The sequence below is a fragment of the Syngnathoides biaculeatus genome, chromosome 6 (genome assembly GCF_019802595.1).
Source record: "Syngnathoides biaculeatus isolate LvHL_M chromosome 6, ASM1980259v1, whole genome shotgun sequence".
NCBI lineage: Eukaryota > Metazoa > Chordata > Actinopteri > Syngnathiformes > Syngnathidae > Syngnathoides > Syngnathoides biaculeatus.
The window spans coordinates 14,619,718-14,636,817 of NC_084645.1; the positions used below are offsets into that span (position 1 = coordinate 14,619,718).

The 17,100-nt window shown below is 39.6% G+C and overlaps 1 protein-coding gene and 1 pseudogene across 2 annotated transcripts in view; one reads left to right on the plus strand and one right to left on the minus strand.

Moving 5' to 3' along the window:
* The window catches only part of abtb2b (ankyrin repeat and BTB (POZ) domain containing 2b), a 51,741-nt gene that overhangs the window by 13,684 nt on the left and 20,957 nt on the right, over positions 1-17,100 (minus strand). Inside the window, exons 1-2 of one of the 2 annotated variants that reach the window (XM_061821480.1) lie at positions 5,308-5,339; positions 4,842-4,994 (exon numbers count right to left, since the gene is read on the minus strand). Coding sequence is in view for 1 of the 2 variants with exons in the window: in XM_061821479.1 (XP_061677463.1) it covers positions 4,842-4,994 (153 nt within the window). In the remaining variant the exon portion in view is untranslated. Of the gene's footprint in view, positions 1-4,841; positions 4,995-5,307; positions 5,340-17,100 lie in introns of those variants that run through there. The other variant, XM_061821479.1, reaches the window with a different exon arrangement.
* LOC133502799 (5S ribosomal RNA) lies at positions 16,460-16,578 on the plus strand (annotated as a pseudogene).

Consider the following 17,100-nt stretch of genomic DNA (forward strand, 5'->3'; position numbering starts at 1 on the left):
TCCATTTTGAAAGATTACCAAAAAACTTTTTTTCCACAACAGCATTACAAAAAGTGCATTAAAAGTGACACCCATGTTTGAAGATAATTGCTGCAATTGCAGTTTTTCATCACAAGTTCTCCAGATTTCCACAGTGAGGCTAAAAAAGTGCCAAGCAAGATTGGCATCTAGCATCACTCACCTCTGCCCCAGTATATGAACTAAACACGTTGTTTATCTTAGCAGCTACCAGGGGCAACTGTCAGTTAGATCGTTAGTTTGTTAGTCAGTTAATTAAGAGCTCTCAGTGCCATTAGGCATAAAAAGGCTGCCATTGTAGTTTATGTACAGTAATCTATTGGTTTCAGGGGCACGAACTAGCTCGTGGTTGGCACCTATCGTCATCACATGAAGATGCCCCGTTGTGACTCGGTTGGGTATTGCCAGCCACCAGAGTCTTTAAGCAGACATATTCTACGTGGATCAAAAATATAGGGATGTATCGGCATACAAAAATTGCTAGTTATAGAATATATTTAACTGACAGATGACAATTGAGTGGGGGCATGTGTTGAACTGATTTCAAGCGCCAGTGTCTGGCAACAGAGAGAATTGAAGCCTCATTTTAGATGCAGTGGAACTCCGATTTAGGAACGCCAATATGTTTGAAGTATTCCATTTACAGATTATAGACCGAACAAAAATATTGTCCAATGGGCAGATGTTATTGCAGCATGATATTATTTCAGTCATCCATTTTGTGATCGTGGAACAGCCATTTTGTTTTGGGTAGTGCACCCATTAGGGGTAGCAGTACTGTATCTTTGTTCATCTATTTATGCCAGTGAGACAGTGAGAGATAGAACAAATTACAGCAATTAATGTAGCTACTTTTTGTGACATTTTTATTAGTGTGCTGTGAGATTTTTCAACTGTAAAGTATCTGCCTTGGCTCCAAAAACATTTGCGCTCACTGCTCTGGTCAGATCATGTATTAAACAGGACAGCAGGATGTTTACACACAACTACAAGCTCTAGCACTAGCTTGCGTGGCTATGCAACTTTATGTTGCTTATTTGTGAGCTGTATCGAATTAAAAGTACATGACCATACCTTAGGCAAGCCTTACATGAACATCCTCTCATGTCCTGCACCGGTGACCAACAACTCATGACGCACCCCCCATTTTCTCCTTACATCGTGTAATACGTCAGTGTAATCCACTTGTGTTGTCATCATGTTTACACACAACCACTAGTGCTACCACTAGTTTGGTTGTGAGTGGTATCATATTAAAAGAACATGAAGCTATCTCAAGCAACCCTTACACCGGGGGTGTCAAACCCGTTATAGTTTAGGGGGGACATGGAAAATCTATTACCAAGTGGGCCGGACCTGTAAAGAATGGCCCATATATACCAACTTATATTCCTTATAACTTGAAAAGAAAAACTTTATGGTTGTTTTCTTTGTTTTAATACAGCTACAAATAGTAGAACCCCAAAATCAATATTAATCAGAAAACATGTCAAGGTTATTTTTTATTCTGAGGAAAAAGAACACACAAACACAATGCCTCAGTTATTCTTAGAAGTATATAACAAAACACTGAACAATAACAGAGTGTAATTTCTCAGGTAGATAATTATATTAAAACAACATAATCCTGTTCCCTAAACAAGTCCAAGAAGAATATTATGCTGTCATAATAATGCATAACAGTTTTGTTGCTCTGTTTGTTGAAGTTATTTAGGTGCTCTATAACATCCACCATAAATGCAAGGTCCTGCATCCATTCCGCGGAATGAAATTCTCATACTGGATTGCCCTTTTCTTCCATGAACTGTCCAAAAAAACAGGACCTTGTCTTAACCACCTTACCTTGTGTGATATGGCAGGCCATAGATGTGGTGTTTCTCTCTGAGAAGGCGGTCAAACGGATGGCGCTTTAGGCTTCTGGGTGAGAGGAAATCAACAGTTTTGATGACCACCTTCATGACGTTATCCATCCTTTGATGACTTGCAACATACAGTGAAAAGTCCAAAAGTCACGTCCTCCATTTGCAGATTTCACTTTCTCTCTGAACTTTGTCACAACACCCGTTTTTTTCTGGATCATTGGGGTCCATAATCTGTAGCCAGCCTGACAGCGCAGGACCAGCTCAATGACATGCGAGGTGAAATTATCAGTTCTTGTCGTAGTAGCTTTCATTGCCACCCTCTCCACAAGCTCTTCGGTGACGGTCAATGTGTCATCAACTCAGCAGATTAAAATGGACAGTAGTGCAACGTCTGCAATGTCCGTGCTTTCATGAATTGCAAATGAAAACGCAATAAATGACTTTACTTTGTGCAGTAACTAGCTGCCCAAATCCACAGAAAGATCGGAAATCTCATCTGTAACTCATTTCATCATCTCATCTGTAACTGCAGGCAGGAGGCTGGGTACACCATGAACTGGTCGGTAGCCAATTATGGGGCTAACCAGGAATCCATCGTGCTGCCCAACATGTGAAATATTAATTGTTCATGCACATTTGGCTTCTGTCGAAAGGCCTGAAATCAGGGGGGCGATGTTAGCCAAATACGGACAAAGTGGATACAAAACAGGGCCAAATAAAATTACCTATCAGAGGAACCTTTTCTGGACCATGGTGTTTTTTATGTTAAATTGACATTTTTATACTAAATCCGTATAAGAGAGTCGCTCTATGGAGGTCTAAATAGCCAAAATATGGGACCTTTAAGCGTGCTTATATGTAGTTTTTTTTACAGCAAATCTAATCCCATATCTCAAACTGTTTAGCAAATTATTCTGAAATCCTGTATCCTGCTATCAAAATTCCATCTTGTTTAACTGTACTTAATGGGCCTGGCCCAAGCCACCGTAAGATCCAACAGGATTGAGCAGTGGCATACAGATACTCCTGTGTTTGTATCGTCTCACTGGCCTACGATTAGAGTGGCTAGCCCTCTGTATTTTGGTTGTGTTTGTGGGTATCAGTGAACACATTGCCTGTGTGTCTGTTTGTGTTTGTAGGCACGAAAGGGTGTGAAGCATGCCAGCCCTGCCCAGAGCAGCTCAGATGCATACCAGTAGAGTGGTGTGACACAAAGAGTGCACTGAGCAAGTGGGAGAAAAACTGTCTGTGTTCGAGAGCCCATGTTCACTTTCTTAATGTCCAGTTAACGACGAATGCGCATGAACGTGGCCTTGTGCTCGAGGAACAAAAGACAAAGTGTTACCTCATTTGGGAAGGGGAAACCTAACCTGCACTTGCACCAAAACTGATCTCTATGACCCTATTGCTCTTGCTCTTTCACAACAACCTTTCCATCTTTTACTCAGACCAAAACATAATTTAGTTACTATGTGCACAATCCTTTTCATCAACCCTGTTTTTTTTTTCCCCAAAAAATGGGTGACCCCTTAAAAAGAACTTCAAAATAAACTGAGTCCAGCTTTCAATCACTGTCACAGAACACAAGTTTTTCCACAGCACATATCCATACTTCCATCCCTTTTTTGTGCTGCTTCTCCTCACTTGGCTCGCGGGTGTGCTGGAGCATTTCCCAGCCATCTTCGGGCAGGAGACAAGATACACCCTGAACTGGTTGCCAGCCAATCAGAGGGCACATATAAACAATCAACCATTCACACACACAATCACACCTAGGGGCAATGTATACAGTGTCCAATTAATGCATGATTAGGGATGTGGGAAAAATTGGATTACCGGGAGAAAACCCATGCAGAACAAACATCCACATTCAAACTCCACACAACTGAAGCTGGGATTTGTATCCCAGTCATCAAAACTGTGAGGCAGACACTCTAACCAATTGTTCACTGTGCCGCTGATCACATGGCAAGTCAAGTAATTTCAGAATGTTATGACTTGATGCGAACATACTACATCTGTGAAAAAACTCATAAAGAGAGGGACGAGGCTATGAAGAGGAGCAGCATAAACACAAGCAAAAACAGCACAAACCCAGAGTGAAATTACTTAATTTACGTGACTGACCTGTATCGGGTGACATGTTCCAGACCCAGTTACAAAGAGTGAAATCACACGATATAGAGAGAACCCTGAAAATGCTGAGGGAACACTTCATAAAATCCTCGCTTCGGTTCGCATCTCGATGGTTTATACTTGAGTATAAAACTCAAAGAGGGCCCACCCCACTGTTCCATCCTTGGAAGAACATGATGCAAATTGACTTTCTTGCCCGGTCAACTACTCAGGTGGGCTTCAATGCGATGTCACAAAAGGGTGTGCTGCCAACTTGGCTCGCATTAGCAGCATTGTATACTTTTTCTCGAGAGAGAATTAGGAAAAAAAATAAAAATGTTGCCCATGCTGAAAGAGACTGAACTGAGAGGGGTGAACTGAACCGTTTGGACACTTTTTTTTACATGTTTTTTAAATTTTTCTTTTTTACTGTTCTCCCGGCATTCAATAAATAGTTGGTAAGTGCATCACCGACTGTGGTTCTCCTTTTCTGTATGGGAAGGTATTGCAGTTGGGAAAGAATACTGTAAAAGGGATAAAAATGATTTCAATGAGACACACATATAAACAATATCTGGGAATGTCTGCAGTCGACAAGTTGCTACAGTGCATAAAAGTGGATCAAAATATAGCACGGAACACTGTACTCCAGTACACAACTAGAGAAAAACTTGCATGTGATAGTATTATCTTTCAGATCAAAGACTTCCTGTCTTTCCTGAGTTCAGCCCTTTATAATCTACAGTATTTAGGCACATGAACTAACTGGTCACATTTTTAATGCTTTGCGACAGGACTATTTTTAACTTCCAAGCAGATCAGTATGCTGAAGTAGATGTGACTTACTGAGTTCAGAGATGCTGCCCACACAGGTAGCTAGCAGTGACTGTTCCAGCGTCCTGAGCTCCAGCTGGGCATAGGCATCCTCCCTGCAGTCAACAGATGTCTGATGATGATTCTCTGTGTAGGGACTGAAGTGGGCTGGCAGTGACAAAACACCTATGCAGCAAACAGGGAAAACAGAGAGAAAATGAATTCATAATGAGTACATGTTTTTGAGGATGGCAAACACATCTCAGCATTGTTCCGATCACGGAATTGTTACTTGTATTTACTGAGTGGATGTTTAAGAAGAGTAATGTAGAACCACACCAGTGTGGGTAAATAAAGACAAAAGGGAGCGTGACTTCCTGTCAGGAAAATAAACAGTACTTTTCACACCTCATGTGATTACAGGGGATGGGAAGGGGGGGGGGTGAGTTTGCCAGGGATCATTCATTAGGTGTAAAGGCACTGAAGGAGTCAAACCCACCAGAATCTTAGCCCACTCCGCCAAAACCACTTGACCCGCATAGACATAAAAAAGAAAGACGAGAAAATAATCAAATTCACAAAATAATAAGTGGGATTTGCAATTTGTTTTTACTAGACAAAATATTTCACCAAAAAACAAGTTATTAGTTACTGTATAACAATAAACTTTGAACAAAGATCGAATTGTAAGACTACAAAGTCCTGCAACAGTAAATACTGTGAGCCAGTGCTGGGAAATGGATGGTTCTCATGAGTTTAGATCGAGCATTAATGTTAGTGGAATGAGACAAAATAGGTAATTATAATACTGTACGGCAGGGATATGCTAAAATGAGGGTCATATGAAACACTTGAGATGGTGTTTTTCTAGTCAAGACATCCCCAACAAAGGGTAATTAATCATATAATATTATCATAGTTTTAAAACAAAATACGCAGAGTATGGATTACTTCCCTCAAAAGTCTGCATATTAGATTATACTAATGCACCCCCTTTGGACTTTCCCTCTAAAGTGAATTAAAATGGGACGGACATTGTTTAATCTTGTTTAGCTGTGGCATCTGCAGTATTAGCCTCTTCACCAAACAAATTTTCAATCAGGCAAATTAAAATTGAACAGTATCAGGTTAAGTTTTTGAGATGTACTTGGGTTAACGTGATACACTACAAACCAATCAAGTCCTGTGAGATTGTTTCTGTGACATTTGCACTACAGCTCAGAACTTGTCATACATTATACTGACACAAGAGTGAACAAAAACTGACCCAAATATGAGGAGGAGGCAGCCACTATTCCGTCACCCAGAATAAAAAAAAAAAAGTGTTGACGAAATTCCATGAAATTTGCGGATTTATTCAAAAGAATCATCCGGAAAATGTGTTAAATAGTCGGGCTATCGCTCACTTCGTTGACGTTTGCCTATGTACATTAAGCGCACATTAACAACCATTACAGCTTTAAGCAGGTGTTAACTGTGGACTACCTCTGGCATTAACACATCTCTTTAGTGCTCCATAATATCGTGAGATAAAATAAAATGCATACTGGCGAGAATATTGCATGGTAAAGTTAATCTGAGCGGTAGCATTGAATAGTCAGAAAAAACATTGATGTTTTAACCCTGTCAGAGTAACACTGACAAAGGGAATTATGTCTGCTCAGAAGTGGTACTTCAGCTTTCTGTGTGTGCCTTTCTGGCACTTTCCACAGACAATCCAACGTGTATAATGTGCTGACTCCCCATTCCCAAACAAAGGAAAAGGCTGTCTCTTGCAGAGAGCTAAAATTACAAAGAACATGTCAGACAAACAAAAACACTTTCCTGTGCACAAACAATTACACATAACAGTACTGTGAAGGTTTTTTTAATTCTGTTGTTATTTGAATTGAATGTTTTAATTTAATGTACTGCCTCAAACAACAACGAGCACACGTATGTTACTAAAGCATTTCAACCTGTAAAATGCTGAACTGTCTGTGCTTTCAGTGAGTTGTTATACATTGATTTGATCATGTTGATGCTCATTTGCTATACTCTTTAGATAAGTAGAAAATGTGTAATCATTCTGACGTATTGGCTCTCATTTGAATGAGTGAAAATCTGTGCAAAAGTATAATGTGATTCTGATGTGTGCAAGAAAATGCATTGATGGAACTGTGTAGACATTGATATTAATTGATTCATCTTGCAAAACAAGGAGTAATCAAGACGATAACGTTCCCTCACAGAGATTTTGCTCTTTTAAAACATTACTGTGACTGCATAAGAGTAAGACCATTATCCTTGAAGGCAAAAAAGCACAACTATCTACTACCACCTTCTCAAGAATTCCCACTGTTACTTCTTAAACTCAGCCTGCGTCATCTGGACCTAACAGAGATTTACAGTTCAACCTTGGCTGGTCTCCACATCTACCACTATTAGAGGAGTATCAACAAACAGTAATACAGAGGACAGTGAAACTGGTGACAGAGGGAAATCTTTTGTGGCTATTATGGTTTAATTACTGAGGTTCACCCTGAAAATGCTGAGGGAATCCTGGCTACAAATTATAGCTCAAACATACCACAAAGCTCAAGGTAGTGCCAGCCATCAAACTATCTCTGAAACAAATATTCTATGTACATTTCAGCCAAACTATCACTCTCAGCACTGTCTAGTCCACTGCAGTAAGGCCAAAAATGCAACGTTTTTATGCTTTGATTTTCCTCAGTATTTTGCCAAGTCAAACCTATACATCAAATGGTGTAAGACAGCACAAATAGGATGCCTTGATGATGGGTCAAATTTTATTATGTAAGGCAGACCTTTCTTTATTCTTTGGTTTTTGGTCCATTTCTACTAAGATAGCACAGTTCTAAAAAACATAAATCCACAGGTGTATGCTAATATGTTGACTACCTCGGAGAATGTTTGAATAACAGGTCAAGATTAGCTTTGCTCAAAGAATTTACTGTGTGTGTGTGTGTGTGTGTGTGTGTGTGTGTGTGTGTGTGTGTGCGTGCGTGTGCATGTGTGTTTGCTTGCTTCCACGTGCATCTGTGCCAAGCCTTAAAAAAAATTGAATTTGCATCACAATTCGGGAGTTAAAATTTCCATTTTGTGGCTCATATGTTACATATAGGTTTTGCTCAGAAAAAGGGCTCTCCACACTTTGTGACATATGGACACTGCACTACCATCTGATCTGGAAGTGGCAAAATGTAGAGTCATCTAAGTGAAAAACATGGCAAAGATGGTCTATGTGTGCGCTGCGACTGACTGGCGACCAGTTCAGGGTGTAGTCTGCCTTTCACCTGAAGTCAGCTGGGATAGGCTCCACCACTCTGTGACCCTAACCGGGGTGAGTGGTGCTGAAAATGGATGGATGGATAAAACTTCTCGTACTATAAAGAATGTCTTGTTCATAGTCAGCTGGTCCAAGCTCATAAACCTACAGTATTATTATGTTCCATGGTTAAACAGAAGAGAAAAAAATTGTTTACTACTGTCCACAATGTGAATTTAGAAAATAAAAACTGTTGATTATACAAAAAGGAAATCAGTCTGGTTGTTCGTTAAGTCAACGGTTATATTTTGTGTTGTATTTGGAATTGTGCTTGAATGGAAATATAGTTCACACTTGACTATTCAATAGAATTTTTAGTAGGATACTCGAATACTAAAATGTTTGATAGCTGCAGCCCTACATTCAACTCCTTTTACAGTGTCAAATATTTGTTGTTTGATAAAAGCATTGGCTCAGGTCCCTGTGGGATTAACCTGCAAAAAATTGCTCCACAAAATTAGAAAGTTGTTCCTCAATTGAAGTTATTGATTAGCAAAACTGCTCTTAAAGAAAAAAAAAGATGTTGAGCCTTATTTGCGTACAAACACACAACTGTCTGTCTTGCAACCTGAACAGCCTCTTCATTCACAGGGTGGATCAGAGAGCCAGGAAAAAGGGGCTTCAAAGTCACTTCCTCTTGCGCAATGGGGCAGTTATTTAGGACAAGGAGGCTATAAGTTTGCTCCTGTTTGGAGGGTGGAGGACGCAGAGTAAAAAAATCCAACGTTAGTGCAATGTTTAACAGGGCTGTTGTTCGACATCCTTGGTGTTTCAAGAGAAAACACACACATACACGCATACAACGCCATGTTTGTACTATCACTGGGCGAGAAGCAATCCTTCACTCACATGCCTTGACTTTTCCCATCAGACCACTTCATTTTTATCCATACCACTTTATCAGTATATGTCCTCTCATAAATCTTTTATTGGATGCACATTTTAAGAATATAAACAGATGGAGAGTGAAAAGATGGGCATGCAGTGTATGTGGGTACGTGATTTATGAACTTGTGCAATTCGTATTGCTGCCACTACACACTTGTAAACAGAAAGATTCATCATGTAAGGATAAAAAAAGTGTTTGCTTAGCCTGGTGGGTCCTACCTATGATGCTTATCTAAACAGACTTCAAATGGGACAGAGGAGCATTTAAAAAGCCGGCATGGTCTATTAGTGTTTGGGCTAAGAATAATCATCCATTTCAAAAGTAAGCACGTCTACAACATGAACCTACCTTTCTGGACACAGAGAAGTACTCATACATTCATTTACATTACACTTACAGTTTGGATTGAATTGGCAGGAACCTTTATACCCTTTCTTGTCATGTATAAACACTCGTGCAAATACTTACTACTACTACTACTACTTATGACCATGATAATATAGGTAAGGATGGGTGAAATTCAATTCTGCAATGGATTGCAATCCCCCCAGCCCAATTTAATATTGAATCAGCAAAACATCTGAATTGATTCACCTCCTGGCAAGTGGGGGCACTTTGCATGTGATTCACGTTATATAGAGATAAACTGCTCTCAAGAAAGGAACAACAAAACTGCGACTAAAGCAAGCAGCAGCATTAAGTGAGTGACCCCTACTGTTAAATCTGACGTTACGGCTAATTTTGAATTACAGTACATACACTCTGGAATGCAGAAAATAGATAAAAATCCAAAACACACAACACCAACATGAAAACACATCAAAGTCATCGTCAAAAAGCTGAACGGACAGTCAGGACAGTGGTTTTAGAGTTGTTGACTTGGTCAGACAAAATAGGCCTTACATTCAATGCTTGGACTCCCAAAGCATCGGACTGGAACTATCACTTCTCATTTCACTCCTAAAGCATGAGAACTGGTATCAAATGTTCTGCAGGCAAAAGACCTACAGTACATGGGAGCAATGCAGTGAACTTATTGGCAGATGCAATAAATCAAATTTAAATGAATTAAATAGAGTTGCAACCTTAAGAATTTAAAAAGGCTTGAACTGTGAATATCTTAACATTGCAAACCTTTTATTATACATTAGGTCAGCACAATATCCCACACACTTCTAGGACATGGGTCATGGGTGAGCTACAGCTAAAAACATAAGCAACCTTATCAGCTGTGAAGAAGTCACAGAGTTAGGACCTTGCCAATACAGTAAGTGGTTCCTGAATGTGGTCATTGTGAACGAAACCTGTATGTTGACATTGCAAAAATGAAGTGTGGCTCATGAATAAGGATTTGAAGAACCTTAAGTACATTGAGTAGGACACAATCCAGTCCTCTTCTGTCCCAAACAAGATGAACATTACTATATATTAAAATAAAACCTTTTCAGGAACATTAAAGCCAAGACGAAATTTTTATTTGGTAACTTCACTCTGTACCTGTTAATGAGTTGCACAGAGCAGGTTGCATTAAGAGAAAAATATGTATAAATAATCAACCATAAGACCTACCAGGAGCCTGTTGACTCAACAATAAGTCACCTTAAATATGATGGAAAGATGTCCAATAGTTCAGTTGAATGTCGCCCAGCGAGGATAGCATTATGAGTCTACAAAAATGTTCCTTCATTTGGTCACTAGGGGAAATCATTCCAATGTATTCTAACAAATCAGCTACACATTGTAACTCTTTTCAGACATGACGAGGCTCACTGATTGGCCTAAACCTGACAACAGAATGGAAACATCTACCAGAGCTGTGATCAGAACAATTAATTTAAAATAGCTTTCTATGTTTAAAAAAAGAAAAGAAAAAAAGACAAGTTACAAAAAAAGGAACATCCATCTTAACTAATTGATTGTTTGAAACTCATACAGATAGTTAAACAAGGCCAAATGTAACCTATCAAACAATACATTTAAAAAACACAAATGCTCGTACATACGCATGCGCACAAGCAAGGTAGGATTGGATTTGTCAGCCTGGCCTTGGTTTCCCACAGTCTTGAAAAATATCGTCTAAGCTGCTCAGCAGAATGAACTGTAATCCTAAACATGACTTCAAAATCCTTTCTTCTAGCTCTTACTTTCTTCTTCTTTCCTACAGAGTTCTCTGTCCCTTTCTTTTTCTCTCTAATCATGTTTTATATAGTTTACATTCCAGGCCAACTGTGGTGCCTGTGGGTATCTGGTCTAATTCAAGAGTCTCTGTTTCCATGTGTGATGCCACTTCACATTGCGTGCAGCAAAAGGACAGAGAAGCACCATTATTGGATCATTCATTTTTATAGTCTTTAAGACTTGGGGAAAACAATTTACATCAACATAAAGGCTGGTTTTGTTTTATCTCCTTAAAACATACGATGGCTATTACAACAATCGTGCCTTTGTAAAAGCACATACACATTCAATTTGAGACCAACCTTCAAAAAAACACAATCCACTTTAAATAGTGAGATGATGTCACCATATAAAATGCTGTTATGAGTTGGGCTCAACAAATGAAAATACAATGAAAATGGAAAATAAATGACAAGAAAAAAAATAATGAAAGTGTGGCTTTTTTAAAATCACTTAAAAAATACAGCTTATTGGCCACAAGAGTTGGTTGTTTTATGCGGCGTTTCAAGAACAAGCAACACTATTCAGATCTCGATGGACTGTGGGATAGGCGCAGAGCATATTTTGTTCGTGGGCTTTGTACAAATTGTTCCCATTGTGTTAGTGATCCACTCCTCCTCAGCCGGATCAGACAACAGAAAACTATTTCAGCGTCATTGCATCAGATTCAATTTTCATCCATTTACTGCGCTCACTTCAGTGGAATTCAAGCATTGGCATTGTAAGACAGGTGACTTAACACATGTGTTTTATTCTGCTCTCAACCATATCAGTTCACAACAATAAACTCAAAGCACATCGAAATCAATCCCTTCCAAGCTTCCCTTCCATCTATACACTAGGTTTTTGTGCTGTGGTTCCCACAAATGAGCGAGCGGTTTTGTTTCTCAGACTTAAAATGTGACGATTTAAAGAACTGAGATTCAAAACCAGTGTTCCAAATCTAAAGCAGCTTTCTCCTTATTAACATTCCGTGTTGGGCACTGTAGAGAGCATAATCATGATACCAATCACACTGTGTCAGATGAGGAGAAGAAACTATGGTGACTATAGTTGGAGGGGGTGAGGGGTCCTTTGCAAGGATTATAGTGATTTTCAAATACCCCTTCTCTGGATTTCCTGCTGTTTCCTCAAAATAATATTTGGAAGAGTGGAAAGGAACCTCTAAAAAGGCTAGATAATAGAACTGTCCGTTCACAAATTCAGACATATTCTTGAGCACAACCGTTCCTTTAAAAGAATGTGACTGGGTGGGCTTTGTAATTTATATTTAGATCACTGTTCATCTAACTTGTAAAATGCATTTCACAGTAAAACACAGGGTGAATGGACATTATTTCACAGCAGTACACATTGAATAGACAAGCCATTGTTTAGAAAGCTTTTTTGTCGGTCCTAACAAGTGGGACCAGTCTGTGTATATGTCACACCTACTCTTTCCATACCATTGTTAACAAAAACATTGTGCACTCTGTAATAAAGAAAACACACAATACTGGGGGATGCACATAGGTCACTGGTGAGTTGGACAGGGTACCCCAGACAATTTGTCTGGAAAACAGTGCCAGCAATTGAATGTGTAAGAATGCACAAACCTGGTTATAAATAAATGGACCACCCAAACTTACACATTAAAAAGGTACCCCACTTATGCACTGGTTACTCGGAGTCATTCAAAGCACAAATCAAGTTGCCTTGTCAATGTGGCTGATGACAGCAATGTACAACTCTACTCTCATGTGTGCTTGTGTGTGTGTGAGACAGAGTGACCTGGTTGTGTAAAGGGGCTGCAGGGCGTGTCAGATTCCTTGTTTCTCTCAGACCAGGCCAGTCCCCTCATTCAACAGCACCTATCTGACACCCAAGGGGGTTTAGAGCTCAACCCCTGACCCTCTCACACAGCCTGGTCTATTAGCCACCCCTGCCCACATTCCTCCCAACACACACACACACATACACACACACACACAAACACACACACACACACACACACAAAACAAGGGGGTGTTTCTACATGTCAAAAGGACTGCAATCCAAGTATATTTGCCCCACACTGACCCTACACCATTGCATTCAGCAGACATCAAAACACATTTATGGGAGCCACTTCTGAGAAAATAGGGGACGTCTGTTGATTACTTAAACAAATCACATACACTAAAATTTAACAAAGCCTTATTGTCTCACAAAGCACCTACACTAAAATAGCACACTAAACGTAACAGTTGCATGTGTCAACCCTGTGATTGACTGCCAAACAGTACATGGAACAATAACCCCCCCAAACCCCCCCCACCCCCCCCCCATCTCTTCCCAGAAGGCTACAGCTTCTCTGTGGGACTGAAAAGGATAAGGAAATATACAAACTGAAAGGATGGCAGTAGAGTTGTACTTTATTTGATTAACCACTTAACATAAGGAACACTTAACGTTTTGGGCCTCATCTCTACCACTTATATGAGCAACAGTACAGATATCTAAATGTGGACTTAGTGGTTGCAAAAACATTTAAGACATTATCTGGAACAAGCCTAGTAAAATTATCACTGTTCCCTCATTGAGCTTCCTGTGGAAATTAGAATCTCTGGACTTGATTGTGAAGCACAATGAAACAGAAGGAAGACTCCTCACTGAAACAACAACAACACAAAGGCGAGAAGTGCCCAACGGTGAAAATGTATCATGAGGATTTTAATGGCCTTCCTGCTGACTTTGCAATTAGAGATAGTTCTGAAAAATGTTCTGTCTGATGGGCTTGCTTGCTGAGTGTTTCAACTGCCTAAATGTTTACAACGAGCTCATTACACCAAATATGAATCAATAATGAGTCGAACTTTGAGTGGATATAAAGCATCTTGGCCTTTCTGGTACCTTCTTGGCCTTCTGGTAAATATTGGAAATGCTCAATCTGAAGAAATGGTAATGATCTACAGGGTCCCTCAAGGGTGAGATCTTGGACCCCTACTGTTCAGCCTGTATATGCTACGCGAGGGTCAAATATTTCAGAACTTTAATTTCGACTATCATAGCTATGCAAATGAGACACAGTTAGCAGTGTTCCCAGATGACTACCGTTCAATTGAGTTGTGTTACTTCTAAAACAGAAAAATAACTGGATGACCCAAAACATTTCTTCAATTAAACCACAATGCAATTACATAATTGATTCTGAGAATAAAAAAAGAGGATTACTTTTAGTAAATACCTGGACCTAACCTAAACCCTATCTTTAAAACCAAAGACCTGACTTTCAACAGTCATGTCAAATCAATTACTACCCTCCCTTTTACTATCTCAAGAACATATCCATAGTGAATGCTTGCATGAATCCACCAGACCAGGAGAAATGCTTTTAGATGAAGTAGACTTGACTATTGTAATTGTCTTCTGATCGGACTCCCCAATAAGAGCATGAAACAGCTGCAGCTCATTCAGAATGCTGAATATTGGGTTCTAGCCAGAAAAAAAAGAGGTTAGAGCGTATAACTCCAATTCAAATTCTTTACACTGGCTTCCATTTTGTCATTTGCATTTCTTTAATTTTTTTTCCCCGCTTCAAATGTTTTGGTATTTCTCTGGAATAAAATGATTTTAATCATGTAAAGTTGAGTTACCTTGTACATCAAATTTGCTATATAAATACATTTGCTTTGCTTACCTGTCATCTCGCCTTAGAACTACTACTGTACAGTATACAGTGTAAGAGCAGTACGTGCTTCATTTTCTCTGCAGGAGGAACATGACCACACATTCCACAGCCCAAGCATGGATGCAGCACCAAAACACAACTGAGGGAGGTTAGTACAGAGCATGAGTGTGTACATGCAGTCCCGTCCAAAAGTATTGGAACAACACAACAAAGGGCTTCTTCAGGAGGGAAAAGTGGAAGGTTTTACACTGGCCAAGTCAATCACCGGCTTTTAACCCAATAGAGCACACATTTTACCTCCTGAAGAGGAGATTGAAGGGAGAACCCCCCAAAACAAACAAGAACATGAAAGAGGCTGCAGTACAGGCCTGGAAATGCATTTCAAATGAAGAATGATACAATCTGGTTAAGTCAATGGTTCACAGGCTTGATGCAATTATTCCAAGTAAGGGTTATACAACAGAATATTAAATGTTATTCACTTAAACAAAAGGTACTCTGTCCTGAGTTGCTTAACACATCTAGATGTCAATACCATGAAATGAAAGCTGAATTTCAGAAATTCTTTCTCATATTCATCTTTTGATCTGAAACCCAAATGTCTTCAGTAAACAACAAAAACAAAGGAATTCACCTTGTTGTTTCAATACGTTTGGAAGGGACTGTCTGTATAAGTAATGTTTGTTACTGTGTGTTCCCAGCTATTGTCTTTCCAAGATTGACTCAGTGATTTTCATTCAAGTACTTTATGTAATTGCAAAAACTGGATGCAGGTTTAATCTGTCTCTGTTTGTGCCAATGTCTGACAATTAATGTTCTGTGTGACCACTTTCCACAGTTACCTGTGGACCACCAATGAATAGTTGATCAGCAGATGGAAAACAACAGTTAAGGAAAACAGATGACACAATATATCACTTACAGGGCTACCTGTATCCATCTGTGCTTCAACCACTTAATGTTTGTTTTCACTATCAAGCCAGAATTGTTGACCGCTTCAAGAATTGGATGGAATGCCAACACATTTCCCCTTCAAAAGATGAGAAAGCAGTGTATGTTTGTGTTAATGCATTTCTTTCTGAATGTGGGAAAAGACCCATGTCAATTTAATTGACCAAATATTCCCACAATAGTCTCCAAACCCACAGAGGTTAACAAATTACTCAGACTAAAGTTTTTTTCAAGAACGAAGAAATACATGCCCTGGGAAACTGACACTAAATATTGAAGAAAGGCTACATTGTATTTTGTCAAGCCCACCCTGTACAGAAATAAAAGTTTGACAGGGAAGTCCTGATCGATCATGGCTAACCACAATTTAAGAATGCGTGTTACAAAAGAATCCAGGAAGATGGTGAACATGGAAAAGTTTACATATTTTTGAGCTGTAAAACCACTCTTGATGTCGTCTCAGCACGAACTGCCATGAGCACTGTTCATAAATGAATGCAAGTGAAAAGTGCAAGCCACATCCTGACCACACACACACACACACACACACACACACACACACACACACACACACATGCACGCACACTTGAGCACAAAAACCCTTACACTTCCCAGAAGGACCAGACAACTTACCAGATGTGTGTTCTGTGTATGCTTACGGCCATGCTACCCTTAGAACGCCCGATCTCGTTAGATCTCGGAAGCTAAGCGGGTTTGGTCCTGGTTAGTAGTTGGATAGGAGACCGCTTGGGAATATCAAGTGCTGTAAGCTTCTCTCCCGGGTTAAATGCAGAGGGGTTGCGTCAGGAAGGGCATCCGGCGTAAAATTGTGCCAAACAAATATGCGTTCATCTAAGATGACAGGCTGTGGTGACCCCTAACGGGACAAGCCGAAAGGAAAAGAAGAATAATGTCTGTACTGTGTATGTGTAACAGATTGGGGAAGAGGACTATTTTACCACCCATTCACATGGCTCCTTTACAAACAGTAAATTGAGTGACAAGTGTGTTCGCATGCTTCTTCTCCTACTGTTGAGTCTGTTTGGGCATGATGATGACAAGCGAGCAAATGTTGCAGTCATCAAGTTCTTCATTTGTCCACCTTTCTGCAGCAGGAGCACAATTTATTTTTTTATTCTGGTTCCTCTAACCTTCTAAGATGGAACAATGGGTCTCCCTTTATTCCTAAAGAAACCATGTGACTAGGTGGGGTTGCACAGAGAGGAGAGGTTCATGGGAAATTTCATTTATTACATTCTAAATGATCAGATTGGATAATGTTTTTTAGTGTAGC